The sequence below is a fragment of the Condylura cristata genome, unplaced genomic scaffold (assembly GCF_000260355.1).
Source record: "Condylura cristata isolate star-nosed mole 26May11 unplaced genomic scaffold, ConCri1.0 scaffold00022, whole genome shotgun sequence".
Lineage (NCBI taxonomy): Eukaryota > Metazoa > Chordata > Mammalia > Eulipotyphla > Talpidae > Condylura > Condylura cristata.
In genome coordinates, this window is record NW_004567123.1 from 4,578,781 (window position 1) to 4,598,391 (window position 19,611).

At 37.6% G+C, this 19,611-nt stretch overlaps 1 protein-coding gene across 1 annotated transcript in view; it reads right to left on the reverse strand.

Moving 5' to 3' along the window:
* CFAP61 (cilia and flagella associated protein 61) overlaps positions 1-19,611 on the reverse strand; it is a 267,799-nt gene that overhangs the window by 151,296 nt on the left and 96,892 nt on the right. Inside the window, exons 14-17 of the mRNA XM_004687139.2 lie at positions 15,322-15,448; positions 8,777-8,854; positions 4,266-4,472; positions 913-1,047 (exon numbers count right to left, since the gene is read on the reverse strand). Of these exons, the coding sequence (XP_004687196.1) occupies positions 913-1,047; positions 4,266-4,472; positions 8,777-8,854; positions 15,322-15,448 (547 nt within the window). The remainder of the gene's footprint in view (positions 1-912; positions 1,048-4,265; positions 4,473-8,776; positions 8,855-15,321; positions 15,449-19,611) is intronic.

Genomic DNA, 19,611 nt, shown 5'->3' on the forward strand with positions numbered 1-19,611 from the left:
GCACCTCTATGATATAAAAGTAGCGGACTGTGGCACTTGCTGCTGTGCTATGTGTCCCCCAATTGCTGATTTGAGTCTTGTATCTAGTTCTGATGAGCAATTCACTGGTAAACATTTGGTGATTTGAGATTTTACACATTCTTTTTTTCTTTTGCCTCAAGGACAACCCCCCCCCCCCCACTGGGAAAAGTTTTTTCAACTTACTGATGAGGCTGTGTATCCAAACATTGCAGAGCTACATGTAAGTCAGCTTACAAAATCATGTTTTCCAGTTATGTTACTGAAAATGTCTGTGTGTACATACACATACATATTTCCATCGGAAGTGAAATCCAGGTTCTGCCTCAGTCCCTTTTTCTGTTTTGGAAGTAAGAGTGTCCTGAAGCCATTCACTTTAAGGTCACACCCCCTTCCCTCCTCTAGGGTAGTGAATATGCTCCTGTTCATCATTCGAACTCCACAAAGTTGCTAAGCAGACTCAGCTTACGACTCAGGCATCTCAAATGCTGCCAACACTATTTCCTCTGTCAGCTTTGTCTGCGTTGTGAATGCCCCTTTGGGCTTTAAGGCATAACACGGATGGAGCTGGGAATCTGCCTTTGAGGGAAAGGAAAGGAAATAAATATGCGGGGAGGCTGACTGTAGGCCCCTTGTCCCAGGAAGTGACAGCCACTCCCTAAGGGATCTCTCACCCCAGAAACCATGTGGTGCCGATTTTAAGTTTCCTGTGAAATAACCACCTGAGAGAGGTCTGCAGGGGAACTGCCACAGCCCACCCCTGTAAGGGCACGAGCGCCAGGCTCCCTGTAATTAAGAAGCAGTCTGCTCCGCAAAGACAGAGCTGCCACCCATCTGCCACGCCCGCGTGAGCTGGCACTGCGCCTCCCTGCCTGCTGCCGCCCTGTTACCCACCGGATCCTTGGAGACCTCCTTTGATGGAGCGTTGATGCCAAGTTTTTCCAGAGGATAGACAATCTGTCGTCGTGGTCGCACGGGAACCAAGTAATGAAGGGCGGATGTCAGGGAGTGGGCGTAGGAGCTCTGGAACTGAAAGACAGCAATCTCTATTTTAGGGGAGAGAATGTCAGAGCCGTTCGGCACAGATGCTGCGTGCGGCTTTACAAATACAAAAATCTGAACCTAGCCAAGTCGGAGAGGGGGAAAAAATCAGCAAATAAACAAACATACTCTTTGAGCAGAGGAATGAATTGTAGATAATGCCTGACACTAATGAAGATAATTACGAGAGTAATTACATTACTATCTCTGTGGGAATGACAGATAAACAAGTGGTTTGGTTTATGGGATTTTTCAGTACAAGTATTTTCCCCAGGAGGATATTCTTCTCCATAGTGATCATGAATCAGCTTGATTTGACCCCATTAAGCTGTGTTATCTGCGTCCTGTTAACCTTTTCGTGTTTGGCACGAGCTGCTTTAAGAAGGCACATAGATAAAAATGTCATTTAAGGGGCAACTGAGTGCTGATGTAAAGGTTCTGTTTGTGAAAGTCACAGCTATTTCCACTGTACCTCTATTGGGAATAGTGTTTTAAAACAAAAGGATGAGGCCATAAAGTGGGGGTGAGGGAACTATTTTGCATTGACTTAGATTAGTACTAAATTATAAGTTGGATTTATGATTACTGAAATGCATGCACCATGATAGACCATGTTTTAAATATTAACGTTACCCAATTTTTAAAAATTGGGAGAGAAAAACTGAACACGGTAATCTTCATTTCTTTGACATTTATGAAATCTTAGCAGTTTTGGTAAAACCAACTCAGGATATTTCAACTGTAGAGACATCTAGAATTTAAACTGTAAAAACAATATTTTTAAAGGCACATTTACAATATTTAAACTGGAAAGAATAGAAATAAATAAAGAATAGAAATAAATAAGTAAATAAATTACAGATGTAGGTTAATAATAACATGGTCTACATATGTCTTATTTGCCCCCAAAACAGCACTTGAGTCATTTCAAGACTTTCTAAAATCCTTTACACTTGAACTTCACACCCAGATTTTACACACTGAAAACCAGAACCCAGCTCCTAGCAGAACTCTGCTTTTATGCTTGGAGTTTCTCCCGATACATGCTTTGGCAGGAGTGCATAGAGAAAAGCATCTTTATAATGTGAAACAAAAGCTCACTTTAACTACAGTCAAATGGGGATTTATAGCCAAATTCGAACATTCTTAACCAAATGATCTAGTGTTCCCTCTTTGCTTATTTAAGTGTATGTGTAAATCAACAAGAAGCCTGAGAAGAAACCTGTTTCTTTCTGTGTTCTTATACCCCATATATGACAGTGTGACACATTTTCCTAGCTCTGTGCTATTGAGTAAATATATGAACATTCAATAAAATGACCATGATACTATTTCTTATTATGGATGCAAACAGACTTTCTATCAACCTGGCTCATGTGGGCAGCGCTGTGAATAAAAACTAAGAATTTAATATCACATCCTGAAGGTCACCAAATTGGCACTTGGCCAAATGCAAAATAAAAAGAAATTGTGCAGGATCAGGACTTTTCAAACAAAACTGTTACCTTCCCATCTTACTAGTTCAAATCTAGGGCATTTTACATTGCTTTGCATTGCATCTTACAGAAAAAAAAAATCACTACTACAGTATATTCTACATCTTGCTAAAAACCTTTCCCTGTCTGTTCTTTCTTCTTCCCCACCCCCTCTGTACAGCTCCAAAAGGCCTAAACAAGATACACTCAGCAAAATCAATGTTAGGTGAATGTACTAATACACTTCATGTAGATTGTCTTTAAGGTTAATGAGATCACTTAAAGAATCTATTTAGCTCACTTGTGGCAACTAAAGATTTTGGGCAGAGTTTAAGAAAATCTGTTCCTGAATGGGGTATGATGCAACAATATCTACCTGGCCTTGTGGTTGAATATCGGCCTTTAGGTCCATAACAAGAAGAGCTTCGATGCTATCTATGGAATAACCAGGACACCATGCATGATCCTGTGTGTGTCTGTGTGTGTGCACATGTGTGTGTTTGACAGTGACTCTGCCACCTCGCAGGATGAGGGAAAGAGCACTCAAAACCCATGTGGAGCAATGAGAAGCCTAGAGGGGTTGCACCGAAAGTAATGTGAGCCCCCATCCAAAAGCAACCTTGTATTTATTAACGTTGAGTACCGGGAGTGAACATGCACTGGGAAGCAGCTATTGGGGATGTAAAACTACAGTGGAGTGACCAGAGACTATTGCCTGGGTGGGGGATAGGGTTCCATTGTTCCCGCAGGTCAAAGCTTATTACCGCTAGTCTAATATCTGCCTGCTGTTTTCAGCAGTATGTTCCTCATACCAGGACGTTTGCCTTTGGTGAGAGGACCCCTGATGACTTTATATCTATATCTGACAAGGAGGAACTCTAAGAACCAAGACAGTATCACCCAAAACATGGCCCTGGCGATTCCACAACTCTTTCAGGTACTCGGGGTACAGCTTTGAATAAGACAGACAAATAACTCACCTTCATATCAAAAAATATAATTTTAACTAGTGAAAAGTGCTATGAAAAAGACAAAAGCAAGATAAGTGAAAGCAAAATGGAAAGACTAAGAAGAGCTTGCTATTTGTGTATACATGCATCTATCATACATGCACAATAGATATATTTGTTACAGAACTGTTCCCTGTTATAAGCATAACAAGTATTATGCAAGTCACACAGGCACTTATATATGAAGTTTCAGTTGGTAATACTCTACTTTTTATCCATCACCCTTTTGGCAGAGTGGTTACACTGCTTATTTGAAATGCTGTGATCGAATGCCAGTCTATAGAATATAACTGATTTATTCTATGGTTTCATTCCTAAAACGTTTTCTTGAAGAGCACAATTGTATCACTTTGGCGTTTCACTAGTGCACCATAAGAACTAATTTGATTTTCAAGTCCCTTAGAGCATTTTTGCATAGTTTTCAGTCTCTGTTTTGTCAATATAGAAAAGCCAACAAATTGCTCTACTAATTATGCTGGTGTGATTGTTTCAGAAATTCAAAGCCTTCTGGACTTTTGCTGTAGTTTAAGAAAAGGGCCAAATTCAATATGGCCATTTGAAATTCAGAGCCATATTATAATCAAAATTCATCAAGCAAGGAAGGAATACAATCTGTACACAACGCAAATGAAGCTATGAATGCTGATCTGTAGGAAAAGAGAATTATTCTTTACATTCTTTACAATTCTTTTAATTCTTTACAATTATTACATTCTTTTACCTTGCCTTTCCTAGATTTGGGATAAACTGGGTAGTAGAGACAGGATTTATAGCCTAAACGGAGGATCTCCTTCAGAAAAAACTTTGTGTAGTGCCGAAAAATAGGGTTCAGGGCAAAGTGATACAGGTGTCCATGTTCTTCGCGTTGATGATGACTGAAGTAGATGAAATCCTCAATATTGTAATGGGATCGAATGTACTCGATATCCTGAAAAGAAGAAGAGAAAGACCACCTAAGAATATTTTAAACAAATGGAAGGCATTTTGTGATGAAAAAGTCTTCTAAAAATTCTTAAACATTGATAAGGTACAATGGTAAGAAATGTGTTTTTCTCTCCTATTATTTGTCTTTGTTGTTAATTTTTTTTTAATGAAAAATTATGTTTCCTGAAAGTCACATGTTCTGATGGCTTGTTTACCAATGACAGCTACCCAGCTTTGGAATGTGTTCCTTTTATCCTGGCTACTAAAAATTCAGAGAGCCTTCAGCCTCCACTGGGGAGCATGCGCTGGTCAGCATGGTTGATTGAGCATGTGGAACATTCAAGAATGGACAAACACCCACTGTTTCTCTGGATTTGTTACTATACATCATTCACCTATTAATGTGGAAATACGGTTATTTCATAGACAGCAACGAGCCTCCTCTTGATATGGACATAAAGGCTGATATTCAACCACGAGGCCAGGTAGATGTTGTCACATCATACCCCATTCAGGACCAGACCTTCTTAAGCTCTGCCCAGAAACTTTAGCTGCCACAAGTGAGTGAAATAGATTCTTTAAGTGATTTTATTAACCTTAAGGACAATCTGAACGAAGTGTATTAGTACATTCACCTAATATTAATTTTGTTTGTATTTCCATGGGCCTGGTTCTCATCACCAGTCTTTGGTCCCACATGGGTGGGAAGAACCCAGGATTTCATCCATGTTAACTATGCTCTGGATCAGCCCACCGTGCTTTACTTCCTGGCAGAATACAATGTGAAGAGGGGGAACAATTCAGAGAAGGGTACTCTCTCTTGACAGAAAGTAAACACACTTGCTATGAAGAAAAAAAATCAAAACATAGCAGATTGCAAAGCATCTCTGTATAGCTTTTACTTTCCAAAGTAAAATTTTCCTAAAAACACACTTTCAAGAGCAGGAATTAGTAGATGCAAGAAACTTGAATTACTCTGTGATTAGCAAGTCTGGCATTAGAAAATTCTGAAAACCTGTGAAATCTGTGTCCAAGACTTATCTTTCAGCTTCTGCCACAAAGTAGAAAGGAAATGGGGTTTGGAGTAATGATGCCCAGTGTGGTAACTGAGAACAATTCTGGCAATGCTTAATCTTTCAGTCTGCATTGACCTGTAACTGCCTTTACACCCTAAGACTATTCTGTAATTATCAAGGAACTTTCCTTCATTATAAAATAAAATGAAATGTAAAATCACTGAAAAACAAAAAGCAATGAATGAGCCAACAGAGGTTATTAGCTCAAAACAGCAGATGGGCCATGTGCATCTAATTTTCCTACTACCCCAAATCCTCTAAAGTAAAAACAAAAATTAATTTTAATTAATTAAAGTTATATGAGGCAAAAATGTAAGGAAGTTTGACATTAGAAGGAAACACACCAAAGTTCTTTATTTCTGGACTATGCTTCCTACCTTGGGTCACTCTAAGGTCCCAGTCTGCTGCCTACTAGTACTATCTTCAAGCACCATGAGAGGAAGGCAGACAACTCATGCCCCCTTCCAACTAGACAGAGGGGTGGGCAGTTCTCCCAGTGACTGGAGAGATGCAACAGAGAAGCAGATACACACAACTGTCAGGGATACTTGTGCCAGACATCCATGCTGATAATCTTTCATTCATGACATGATAGACTTTTGAGGAAAAATGAAAAATGTAAAAGGCAAGAATGGGGAAACATACAAGTTACTCTAGAGAAAATGGGTTATTCAGGGAACAGAATTTTTTTAAATTCTAGTTAAATATCTATCTCAAAAATACCACAAAAATTCTTGATCATAACAAACAAGCTGATACCAAAAAAAAAAAAGCAGCAATAAGAGAACATGGAATAGACTTAAAAATTAAATACATGATCCTGAAATTAAAATCTCAGAAGCAATCTGGAAATAGGAACAAACATGGTTGGAGACTGAGTTAGGGATCCAGAAGACAAAAATCTAGGAAATCTCCAAGAATGAGGAATAAGAAGTACAAGACATAAAAAGTATAAGAAGTAAGTTAAAAGACCATAAAGGATTAATTCTGTCAAACATCCATCCTAAAGAAATTCAAGAGGAGAATGGAGAAAATGAAAGAGAAGAAATAATAGTGAAATCATAGAGTCAGAAAATTGTTCTTGGTAAATTTTAGACTTTCAGCAATAAAAAGAAAAAAACTAATTTTTCAGAAGAGAAAACAACCATATATTTATTTAATCACATTATATTTTATCAGTGATGTTGAAGATAATGAGAATAAAAACATCAAAATTCTGATTAGAAAAGAATTTGCATAAAATTTCATATACAGACTTATCAGCATCGAATGTGAGGACAAAATGATTGTATATGTAAGGATTCAGAGACCTTACCACCTACCACCCTTACTAAAAGAAGTACTCAAAAATATATTGAGTTAAAAGAGAAATGGCTAAAATGAGGATAAAGTAGAATATATCAAAGGATATGTCACATGAACATCTTATAAATTCCAATAGCACATCTAATAAATTTCAACACTTGATCATCATAAAACTTTTAGTAAAAGAAATTTCCTAAACTTATATTAAGTTGATGAAATATCAAATCATTTCCATTAACATCATGAAGGTCATAAAAATATCCATTATGAACACTACTATCCAATGTTATTCTAAATATTAGTAAAATTGATAAAACAGGTGTTTAAAGATGATGTAAATTCTGTTTTCCAAAGAATGTAATGATAATATCTTCCATCTTACATGTTTCTCTAAAGTGTGACCCTACAACACCTCCATCAGGAGGTGGAATCTATTTCTCTATCCCTGAAATCTGACTCCTGTGACCAACAGATAATGGTGGAAGTGACACTGTGTTAGAAAGGGAATCAATTGAAAAACTCTCAGAGTTAATGAGAGACTTCAAAAAAGGCTGGATGTAAGATCACAGAACACAAAATGTAACAAAATAAATATTTGGAAAATACAAGGGAAAAAAGTGTTAGTGAAATATCTAGGAAAATATAAAACATGTAAAATAAATCATTAATGTCCAGGATGGTACCAGCAAGAAATAGATGGTATGTTCCAATTAATGTAACGGCAAGTAGTTTTAACAAAGAGACTAATTTACAAAGAGAGCAAGGTCCAGGGAAACCAGAAAGATAGCAGAACAACAACAACAAACTATTACCACTCTAGAAGGGTGAAATATGTGGTGCTGGTTATTGGAGTTAAAATGAAAAAGACAGTTACAGAGAAGAGATAGCCTTGAAAAGGTTGGGAATTCAGTTGAGAAACCAGCCAGCTTACTCTCCCCTTATTCTCATTAAGGCTCCCCATTGGTCAAAACCAACTGGAAGTCAAAAGACTAAGATACCTGTGATGCTATCCATCAGACCAGGATCCTTGGGATAGAAGATGGACAATTGTAGAGGATGTACACCCCCCCCCCCAAAAAAAAGTCACATAATTTTTCTGAGACACCAGAAGAATTCGACAACCCTACCAGAATTGTAGAACTTTCCAAAATAGAAGTTCAGTATTGTGGATTCTGCCTAAATTGTTCTATAAAATTCAAAAATTCACATAGGTGCAAATAGTTGTATGGTAAGTTTAACAAGCGTTTTCAGGTAAAGGAAGTATTAAATAAACCAAGAAAATTTAGAAGACAAATGAGAGAATAATTCCTGACCAGATATCAAAGCACATGCTAATGTAAAAGGTATCAACAACAACAACAAAAATCTATAGAACAGAATAGAGCGTTTAAAAATAGACACAGGCACATGGAAATTTAATAATGTAAAGGTGGCATTTTAATTCAGTAAGGAAAGAACAGACTACTCAGTAATAAATACTTTGGAATAATTGTGCATTGGAAAATAATAAAATTAGATGTCTATTTGACAACACACACACACACACACAAAATGTATGTAACTTAAGTGCAAGGAAGAATATTGGAAGAGATAAATGCCTAACTTAGTAGTAATCCTTTGGGAAAAGTAAGAGACTTATTTTGTAATGGTAGAAGGTTATTTGAATTTTTTTGAATGTGAATATTTTCATGTTATTTCCTTTGTGATATTTTCATGAACTTTTTATAATATTTTAAATATTTTGAACGGAGAAAAGTGGCAATCTTTTGAAAGATGGACAAATGAGATGCAAGCAGATGATCATTTATATTATTCTGAGGCATTCATATTAAATAAGTAAAAATGAAACTTCAAAAGAGGCATTGTGTGTAAATTCATAATGTAAAAAGGCACAATCAAGAAAACTAACATCCATTTTACAATTTACCATTTCATCTCTGATCACTGCAATGCCAACTATTTGTCCTGCAACTTCAGCTACATATGCCTGCAGTGGTGTTCCATCCTGAAAAGATAAAAACATTATTTTAAATCTCTAGAAAACTGTTCTCAATGTTTTGTAAGTAGTCAATATTGAGCTTTAACTGATCATATAAGGACAATGATAGAGACAATACCTATCAACAGTTACCTTTGGGCCAGGTAATAAGTTAAATTACCTCCCCATGCTTATTTAATCCTCACTCCAATCCAACGAGCCCAGTATTAGCATTATCTCTATTTCATTTCTGAGAAAGTAAGTCTTGGGAGATTGAGTAACTTTCCATGTTCTATAGGTAATAAAGGATGCATCTGTGATTCTAACCATTGTCCCTTGACTCAGGAACTTGATTTTTTTAAATCAATGAATCTCAAATTTTGTGATCTCAGGACACCTATGCCCCGAGAATTCCAAAGAGCTTTGGTTTATGCGTATGATATAATAATATCACTCTTTTCTGTAGTAGAAATTAAAATTGTTTAAAAAATTTTATTTGCTTATTAATTTTTGCTTTCAGTTACAACAAATTTTAAAATTTGACAAAAATATTGAGAGGGAAGAGCAGCAATGGTTTATTTTTTAAATCTCTTTAATGTCTGGCTTAATGAAAGACAGCTGGATTCTCATATCTGCTTTTGCAGTCAATCTGTTGCAATATGTTACTGTAGTTGAAATATGTGAAAAATATGTATCACATATATAAGTAATTGGAAAAGTATTTAAATAATTTTCAGATAATTATGGATATTCTGTGATGCTCCACCAAAAGTCAACAAGTGGTAGTGTTTCAAAGATTAGTTGCAAATGTGGAATATGAAGACCTATCAATGAACCTTGTATATATTATTAAATTAAAATGTATCTATCCATTCTGCACTGTGAATCTTTTACTCATGCATGAAATTGAAACTTTATGTATCATTTATTTACTTCACCAGTTTACAGGAATTTTACAAATATTGCCTTATTTCTTTTTTCTTTAAGATTTATTTTTATTTATGTATATATACCAGAACTGGAGTGTAGGCCAGAGATGCAGCGGAGGGGGTTGGAGGTGGTAAAAGGATTCACCAGAGACAGAATGGGGATCAGACCAGGCAGACCAACTGAAACATACTGCTAAGAGAAGTGGGTGAGACAGGAGAGATCTGCTGCACCCGGTGTAGGATTGATCTGCTCCTTGGCCTAGGATTGAAACCATATGGCAGTGGCTGGTGATAGCTTGATAGCTCTGAGACTTTAACCCTGGTGCCTGTGGGAGGTGTCCTGTAGCCCTATTTCATTATAAGATATCAAAACACTATATATGGTTTTGTTCATGCCATTAGAAAAGTTCTTTCAAGACTGTAAAACTGTCAGGTTTACAACAGGAGATACTAAATTTCAAACATTGTTTTTTCTTGAAATTTTGATATTATAGACAAATACTGCCAGTTGTTTTTTTGGCTCACCTCACTTCTTACATATGAGAAATACCTGTCAACTACCAAAGACTAAACAACCATATTTTGTCTGCCAACTGTTCTTTTAAATAAAAGTGGTACTCCACAAAAAAGGCAGCTGATTCAGCATACACCTCAAATGCCTTGGAATGCAATTGCTAAGTCATATGTTTGTTAACAAACAACCAATACACCTCAGTCTGAAGTAAAGAGGCTTATGTGCAATTCTCATTTTGCAACATGGAATACCAATGATACAAGTTCTCAAGTGTTAGGACCTAAGAAGTTAATATTTTTTACTGCTTCTTCAAGCAAGACTGACTTTTCTTTCTTTTCAGATTCAAAGTTCTATTGAGATAACTGTTGACCCACAAGCAGTCATAAGAAATAATATAGACTGAGTGAGGAGAATATGACATCAGATGAGGTACCCTGCTTCATTCCTAGGAGAATAATCTAAAGTGGTCCATAGGGGCACTAGACTTTGAGAATCTCATAACTTGCAGTGAAAAAAGAATATGGGTGGAAGAATAAAAAGAAATACAAAGGAAAAGAAATGAAGAGACACTTCAATAATTATCCAAATCTATGAGGAAAGGCAATATAAGAATAATGGGTACTCCAGGAAAGGGAGAGAGAAAGAGAGCTGGGAACACTGAACTTACTCAATGAAATAAAGGAGGGGAACTTTCCAAAGCTGGAGTAGGAACTAAATAAACAAGTCCAGGAAGTCAAAAGAACATCTAGTTACCTAAAATATAGTGAGACCCAGACCAAGATATATAATGATGAAAATTCTACAAGCTCAAGACAAAGAAAGAATATTGAAGTTGGCTATTGAAAATCAAGCAGCTAACCTATTAGGGAATTGTAGGAATTCTGGTATTCCAACCAGGTTTATACCTGACTTCTCTGAGGAAATACTACAGGCAAGAAGATAGAAGAATCACATATTCAAAATAAAGACAATAACTGCCAGTCAAGGATGTTTTATCCTGCAAGACTTTTCTTCAGATAGGAATAAAGGCTTTCTTTGACAAATTAAAGGTGAAGGGAATCACAAAAATTAGACCTCCCTGATAAGAAATGTTGAATATCATTCTCGTATTTCATATCTAAATTGAAGAGAAGAACATCCACAGAAAACTGGACAAGGAAATAGAACTGTAAAACTAAGGATAAAAAGGCAGTAACAGATGCTCACACATCAGTAATCACCCTAAATGTAAGTGGACTTACTTTACCAATCAAAAGGAACAGAGTGGCTGGTTAGTTTAGAAAACAAAATCCAGGACTCTCCCTGGTGGCACAACAGGTTTAAAGTGCAGCACTAAGAGAAACTAGCCCAGCTGCTAGTTAGACCCACATGGCAAGGCAGACCGCTCCTGTCTCAACCCTTGTCTCCCCTCAGCAGTGTACTTCGTAGATCTGCCTGTTCTGCTCTGTCGCTGGTGAATCCTCTCACTGCCTCTGCACCTCTGGCCTGTACCCGAGTTCTGTATGCATAAATAAATAAATCTTTTTAAAAAGAGAGAGAAAAAATAAAATCCAATTTTCTGCCATCTCCAAGAAATGCACCTGAGCACCAAAGACAGACAAAGACTCAGAGTCAAGGATTGGAAAACAATCCTAGAAGTAAATGGGACCTAAAGAAAGACAGGAACAGTCATACTTATAGTTGATAAAATAGATTTCTAGTTTCAAAAAGGTAATGAGAAGGGGTGAATACTGTACAGTATCTCTTTATCCACCACAGCACTATTCACAATAGCCAAGCTATGGAAACAACCTAGGTGCCCAAAGACAGAGGAGTGGATTACATGTAGAATATACCCACAATGGAAAACTAGTCAAATATATACATATGATGATAATAATAAACTCTAACCATGTACTACAACGTTGATGGCACTGGTGGGGATTATGCTCAGCAAAGTCAGTCAGTAGGAGAAAGCCAAATACTGGATGCTGTCACTTGTGGAATATATATTCCACTTGTGGAATATAGAGAAACAAAAAGCAACGTAATGACAAACCCTAGAATTACGATTGTAGAATCTAGACAAAGGTAGGAGGGAGGGAAAGAGAGAAGAGAGCGAAGTGTGGAGGGGACATATGGGCTATGGTAGAAAACTATGGATGCCTGGTGGTGAGTGTGGGTGTGACAACATAGACCTGAAAGTTGTGATCCTACACCACTAAATCATATACAGTGTTATAAACCAATGTTCTCTCAATACAAAAAAAAAAAAAGAGGAAGAGAAAAAATACTGTTTTCCCAGTATCCCCTAATGAGAACATTTTGCAAAATTCTAGTCTAAGCAGGGGATGTACATTGTTGCTTTGTGTGTGTGTGTTTCCGTTTGTCAGTAGTAGCTTTTTTCCCTTGTAGGTTTATGTCACCATAGTCAAGAAACTGAACAGTACCCACACAAAGATCACTTAGGTTGCTCTATGACAACCCCTTCCTTTTGCAGCTTGGCAAACAAGCAATTTAAACTCCACTTCTAACTGCCATTTCCAAAATGTCATTTAGTCAGAATCATACAGTATGTAACCTTTGGAAACTGACTTTTCTTCTCAATGAGTATAATTCTCTAGCGATTCATCTAAGCTGATGCATGAACCAACAGCTCATTCCTTTCTATTGCTGAGTAGTCTTCCATGGCAAGGACATGCCATAGCTTAATCATTCACCTATTGAAGAACTTTTGGGCTTATTTCAGCTGCTATAAACATTGGTGTACAGTTCTTCATTTTTCTATGACAAGTGCCCCGAAGCACAATTGTAAGGCCATATGATAGCTGCGTTCTTGTGTTTTTAAAAAAACAAATACTTTCCAGACATTGGTACTATTTTATATTCCAACCCATAGCTTATGAATGATCCAATATCCCCAGTCCTGCCAAAATTTAGTGGCATCATTCTTTTTTGGTTTTAGCCATTCTGTTGGTATGTATTAATATTCCTGTTGTTATTGTGAGTGTGTGGTGGTATAGAACTCAAAGACCACTGGGAAGTTCAGTGCCCCTGCCTTGAGCCAAACTTGAATATCCCAGTATTTGCCCCCCCCCCATTGCTTTTGCACCATTAATGTGACTATTAACACAGTGAAAATTAATTTTTTATTATGGAAATAACTTAATTGTATTGTTTTTTTTTTATTGAGATGATATTGAAAGTGGTTTTAAATGTATTCTTTTTTAATGAGATACACCAGAATAAAACACCACATATGATTCAGAGACATATCATCACACTTTTTCAGATGTAATATATTACCACACCACAGCCACCACCAAGGCAGCCACCAGCCTACTGGGTGCCTTCCACTCTTTATTCCTCACCCTCATTTTCCCCACCTGTTAACCTCAATTGTACAGTCAGATTCTGTAGTTTATTTTGACTTGGTTTGTATATCCCTGTGTTTTTTTACTTCTATATTCCACTTCTGAGTGAAATAAGCCAGTATTTGTCTTTCTTCTAACTTATTATTCCTTATTATCTCATTATCCCTTCCAGTTTCACCCATGTTGCCATAATGGCAAGATTTCATCTTGTCTAAAGATGAATAGTATAACAGTATGTACATATACCACACCTGATTAAGCCATTTATCTGCCCTTGGGCACTGAGGATTTTTCCATAACTTAGCTATTATAAAAGGTGCTGCAATGAACATAGAAGTACATATCCCTTCAAGTTAAATATGTTAACATCCTTTGTGTGAAACCTAGGAATGGGATTTCCTAGGGTAACTCTCATGAAAACTCATGCCTTGCAGGCCATAAAGTCCCTAAATCTACACTTTGGGACTCAGGGTATACATCATACTGCACTGGTGAACCAGGAAGGGCAAAAAATGAAAATACAAAAAGTCCAATAGAAGCCATAAGAAAATAAAAAAAAAAATGTGGTTGGGGTTATTTTTATTTTAACTCAATGTCTATATAGATATTAAGGATTAATTGTGTTGGTATTTGGTATATTCCGCCTAATGATTTAAAATTTAATTAAAAGGCTATTTAAAAGATCCAATTAACTAGAAACTCCTCAGTGACCTCAACATTAGAATGAGAAACAAAATGGCATATTCATACAATGAAAATACATTAGGCCACAGAATGAATGACTATCACAAACATTCTGCTAAGCAAAAGCATTTTGATATAGGAAATACACCAATTTACCCTTATATAAAGTTCTAAAACAGGCATAACTAATAAATGTTCTTAAAATTCAAGGCAGTATTAACCTGGGAGGAAAATGGCTAACTGGGACTATGAGGAGACTTTTGGCAGGCTAGGGTTAGCCTTTTCCTTGAAAGAAATTACATGATACATTTGACTTGTGAAATCCATATCAACTGTTCCCTAGTTATACTTCAGTAAAAAGTTTTAAGATAGCATTTCTCTAACTACATGTATTATTACATGTCTGATGAAGTTGACTGGCATGCACCTCAAGGAGAAAGTGTTAACATAAGGACCACAACCTTGTCCTTCATGACGAAAGCATAGTATAGTTATATCTGAGAGAGGACCCAACAATTGTCACACAGAATCTTTCTCAGTCTATCCAATCCATGAAGAGGCAGGCAGCACAACAAAGGAATCCGGACAGATCACCACCCAGTAGGATAGTAAATAGGGCCTCTCTCCTAGAAGTCTGATAGCTAGTGCTACCAGAGGGGCACTGAGTCCTTTCCTGAGCTACTGGTCCCTAGCCTACATCAGACTCGTCTATTCTGTCTTTTTTATCTTATTTCATTTTGTGATACTTGTGTGGATCAAGTCACAATTTTCTATTCCCATAATAAGGATTTAGGGTACCTGATCAACTCCCTTAAACACCAGACACGGGGGGACCATCAATCCTCATTTCCTTAAATCTGTTTCTTTTTCTTTCTCTTCTGGCTTCCATCTTCCAATTCCAGCTCCATCACTCCCTAACACATGATTCTCCAATTGGGGTCTAAGGAGAAATTAGGGAGTTAAGCCTACATGAGTGGGGAAGAAGAGACTGGTCTGGTCAGAGTAAGTACTTACAGGGTCTCTTCGTGCCTCGTTGTATTGCTTTAAATCTTCCAATATACTTTTATTCAGCAAGAGGGTGCTGACAAGCTTTTCAACACCAGGTGTATCTGAGAGATTAGCTAGTCTAATGTCAATGGACCTGTGTAAGGAAAAGGCATTTTTGTAAGAGTATAGTAGGAAAATAAATACTACACCCCAGCAATGGAGACAAAATCATATAAAATAATAGTTAGTGATCTGCAGAACATCATGGTTTGATTAATAACAAATATAATTCACTTCATTAAATAAAACTAAAATACATTAAAAAGAACAAGAGTGAGAGCACAAGTTATTGATAATGCCATTAACTAGAGACAACGCAGTTACACTTAAAGTGCATTTAACTTGAAATGTTCAGCACCAGGCCCTCCCTGGTGGCGCAACAGGTTAAAGTGCAGCACTATGAAGTTATCTGTAGCCACAGCAGCATGCATTCAATCCCTGGCCAGGGAGGTGACCCACATGGCATGGCAGAACTCTCTGACCTGCCCACTGCTCTCCTCAGCAGCATATTTAAGTATATCTGCCTGTTCTGCTCCCCACTCTGTCTCTGGTGAATCCTCTCACCCTCGGGGCACATCTGGCGTGTACCCCAGTTCTTGTATACATAAATAAATCTTTTTTTTTTTTTACAGAACTGGGGTACAGGCCAGAGATGCAGAGGGTGAGAGGATTCACCAGAGACAGAGTGGGGAGCAGAACAGGCAGATCGACAAAGTACACTGCTGAGGGGAGCAGCGGGCGGGTCAGGAGAGGTCTGCCTCGCCATGTGGATCTCCTCTAGGGTAGGCGGGGATCAAACTCATGCGGAAGTGGCTTAAGCTTCTTTGTGCTGTGCTTTAACCCACTGCGCCACCAGGGAGGGCCCTAAATAAATCTTTTTTAAAAAAAGTTCAGCATCACATTTGATTAAACATTTACTTCAAAAAGACAAATTCTCCAACAATGTTCCCCCAAATTAAGAAATTGCATTGAAGCCAGGATGATTTCATAAGCCATAAGATTCTTGGTCATTTTCTCTTTGATTGTGTGTTTTTATGGGAAGTTGAGCAAGACAATGGGGCCTGGAGCCTTGGCTGACTTGCGGGACCCATCTCCCAGTTTTGGTCCATGATAGGTTCTCTTCCACCTGCTCTCTGCTCCTGACACCTTGTGCCCTACCTGGCCTATCCAGTCCTGTCCCAGGACTGCTTTGCCTTCTTTCAAGGGTAACAACTACACTGTATATGTGGAGGAGACTCTAACATTTGGCCATCATATTCCAATGTCACTGGGATCCTGGAAATGGGCGTGGAATGGGTCAGGATTCAGGCATGAGGCTTTTGGAGTCTCCAGTCAGAGAAAAGTTATGTTCTCCTAAGGGGTGTCACATACTATTTGGTTGTCATTCTTATTGTGGACTTTTTGTCCACCCTGTACCCAGGTATTTAGTACATCTTTTGCATAGATTGCAAGTCATTGGAGCATGCCTGATTGAATGGGTTGGAATGGTAGACCCATGAGGAGGGAAGATTTTTTACTATCATAGGGCAGAGTCCTATAATTTCGTGTTGTAATGGGTCCAGCATAGTATGTAGTTAACCTGGCACAGAAAACTCTCCAACCATTAGAGTTTTATTACTAAATAGGGCAGTGCTATTCCTCCTAACATTAATAAAGTAAAATGTTCAAACCCACTTAATTATCAATTGTAGTTAATATTTGTGTACTTAACTTTCAAGTTTTGAAGAATTAAATATTCAATCCTTCGAACTATGGATTTAAAGAGGCATATTTACAAGAATAATCTAGATTTGGAATCAACTGGTGAGCAAATTATCAATTAATATCACCTTAGTATTATTTGTGAGGAATTCAGTGAGGGTTAAGAACTTGGTACTGGTATGGCCGCTTAAAACGAAAATCTATTTCAGAAGGATTACAGATATAAATATTTAAACAACACCGCAATGGTACTACAAACACATCCAAGTGAAGTAAGAAGTTATGTCCACACAAACCTTATATATGAATGCTCAAAACAGCATTATTTATAATAGCTCAAAAGGTGGCATGTCCATCAACTTCTGAATGGACAAACAAAATGTGGCCTATGTAGACAACAGAACATTATTCCACCGTGAAAAGTAGTGCACTGATACATGTTAAAATATGATGGATCTTGAAAACATACTAAATGAAAGAAGTCCAACTCAACAAGGTACGTATTATACAATTCCATTTATATGAAATGTCCAGAATAGGAAGATTTAGAGACAAAAAGTAGGAGCAGCTACAAGGGGCTGCGGGTGTGAGGAAACAGAAAAGCATGAGTGACTCCTTAACAGCTACAGGATATCCTTTAGGGCGATGAAATGCTTCGGACCCAGATAGCAGTAATGACTGCACAGCACTGTAAATAGCCTACAAGTCAATTAATTACATACTTTATTTTTCAATTATGTAACTTCAATTGAATCACATAAATTTTATCTTAACAAAGTTCATACCAAATTTATATATACATAAATAAGAAATAACAGAAAACTGAAAGGAAAAGGGAGATGGAAAAACATAAGCTGGGGTAGCTATATGAATATCAGATAAATTAGACCTTAAGGCAAAAAGCATACTGATGGAATAAGATCTTTCAAAATAAAAATAACAATAAAAATTCTCTAAGAAGATAAAACAATAGCAATTCTATAGGAATCTAACAATGTAGCTTCAGAATATAAAACTGAAGTTCACAGAATTATGAGAATTTGAATAATTCATCATCATACTGTTAGAGTTTAATACATCTCTCAGAAACTGCTGTCAGGGCCCTCCCCAGTGGTGCAACGGGTTAGGACACATCACTGCAAGCTAACCACAGCCACTTCAGTGCAAGTTGAGTCCAATCCCTGCCCCGGAGGTGATCCACATGGAGCAGCAGACCTCTCCTGCTCTCACCTGCTGCTCCCCTCAGCAGTGTATTTTGTTGATCCTCCTTTTCTGCTCCCCATTCTGTCTCTAGTGAATCTTCTCCCCACCCCTACACCTGTACCCCAGTTCTGTATGCATAAATAAATAACACTTAAAAAAAAAAAAAGGAACTGCTATCAGACAAAAGATTCAGATGCTGTTGAAGATCTGGATAAGTTTAATCCAGAAGATCTTCCATCGCCCAAATGGAAAAAAAAAAAAATGGCCATCTAATAATTATCTCAACCTTATCTTTCCAAAGTCCTCCACCAGCTGTCTTTCCCATCTTAGTTAATGGAAGGATTCATGTTTCCAGTAGTTCAGGTCCAAACGCTTGTTTTCATTTTGGCTCTTTCCTAGATGCCTCACTTCCAGCCAGTCAGGTTGGCTCTCTCTTCAAACACAATCAGAATCCAGCCACTTCTTACAACCTCCAGTGCTGGCCCTGCCCCCACAACTGTTGCCTGGGTTGCTGCAGCAGCATCTTAATGTGTTTCTATGCTTAATGCCCTTGTCCCTGACAATCCATCCTCAACAAAGCAGCTACACTGATGCTTATACAATGCTAAGTCAGATGGTATGACTCTTCTAAAACCCCAGTGATTCAGGGGTTCTTAACCTCTTTTATGCCAAAAATACCTCTCAGAATAATGTATTTAAATACTTAAGATACAATAGGAAGAATTACAATATATAAACTCACTAAATAATATGATTCCGCTGGGGTCTGATAATTTCCATAATTTTGTTATATAGATAAACATAAACCAAGGAATATTTCTCAGTAACTATGGCTTTGTAATGGGACTGGAAAATTCCTTTTGTTTTCAATTAAGAGAAAGTTACAGGTATTAATGACACTATTATTGTTTGTGACCCACTTTTACAATGGAAGTAAATGGACAGTTTTGGTTCATGAAACAAAGATGTAATTTCCACCCTGATATCTGCTTATGGACCACCCTGATTTTTCCAGCTAGGGGGCCCTCCCTGGTGGCGCAGCAGATTAAACACAGCACTAAGAAGTTAAAGCCACTTCAGCATGAGGTCGATCCCTGCCCTGGACGGAGGTGACCCACATGGCGCAGCAGGGCAGACCTCTCCTGACCTGTCCGCTGCTCCCTTCAGCAGTGGATTCGTCGATTTGCCTGTTCTGCTCCCCACTCTGCCTCTGGTGAATCCTCTCACCACCCCTGCACCTCTGGCTTGTACCCCAGTTCTGTATGCATAAATAAATAAAACTTTAAAAACAAAAACAAAAAAAACTCCAGCTATGACCCTCAACTCCAAGTAAAATTCTAGGTCATAGAGTGG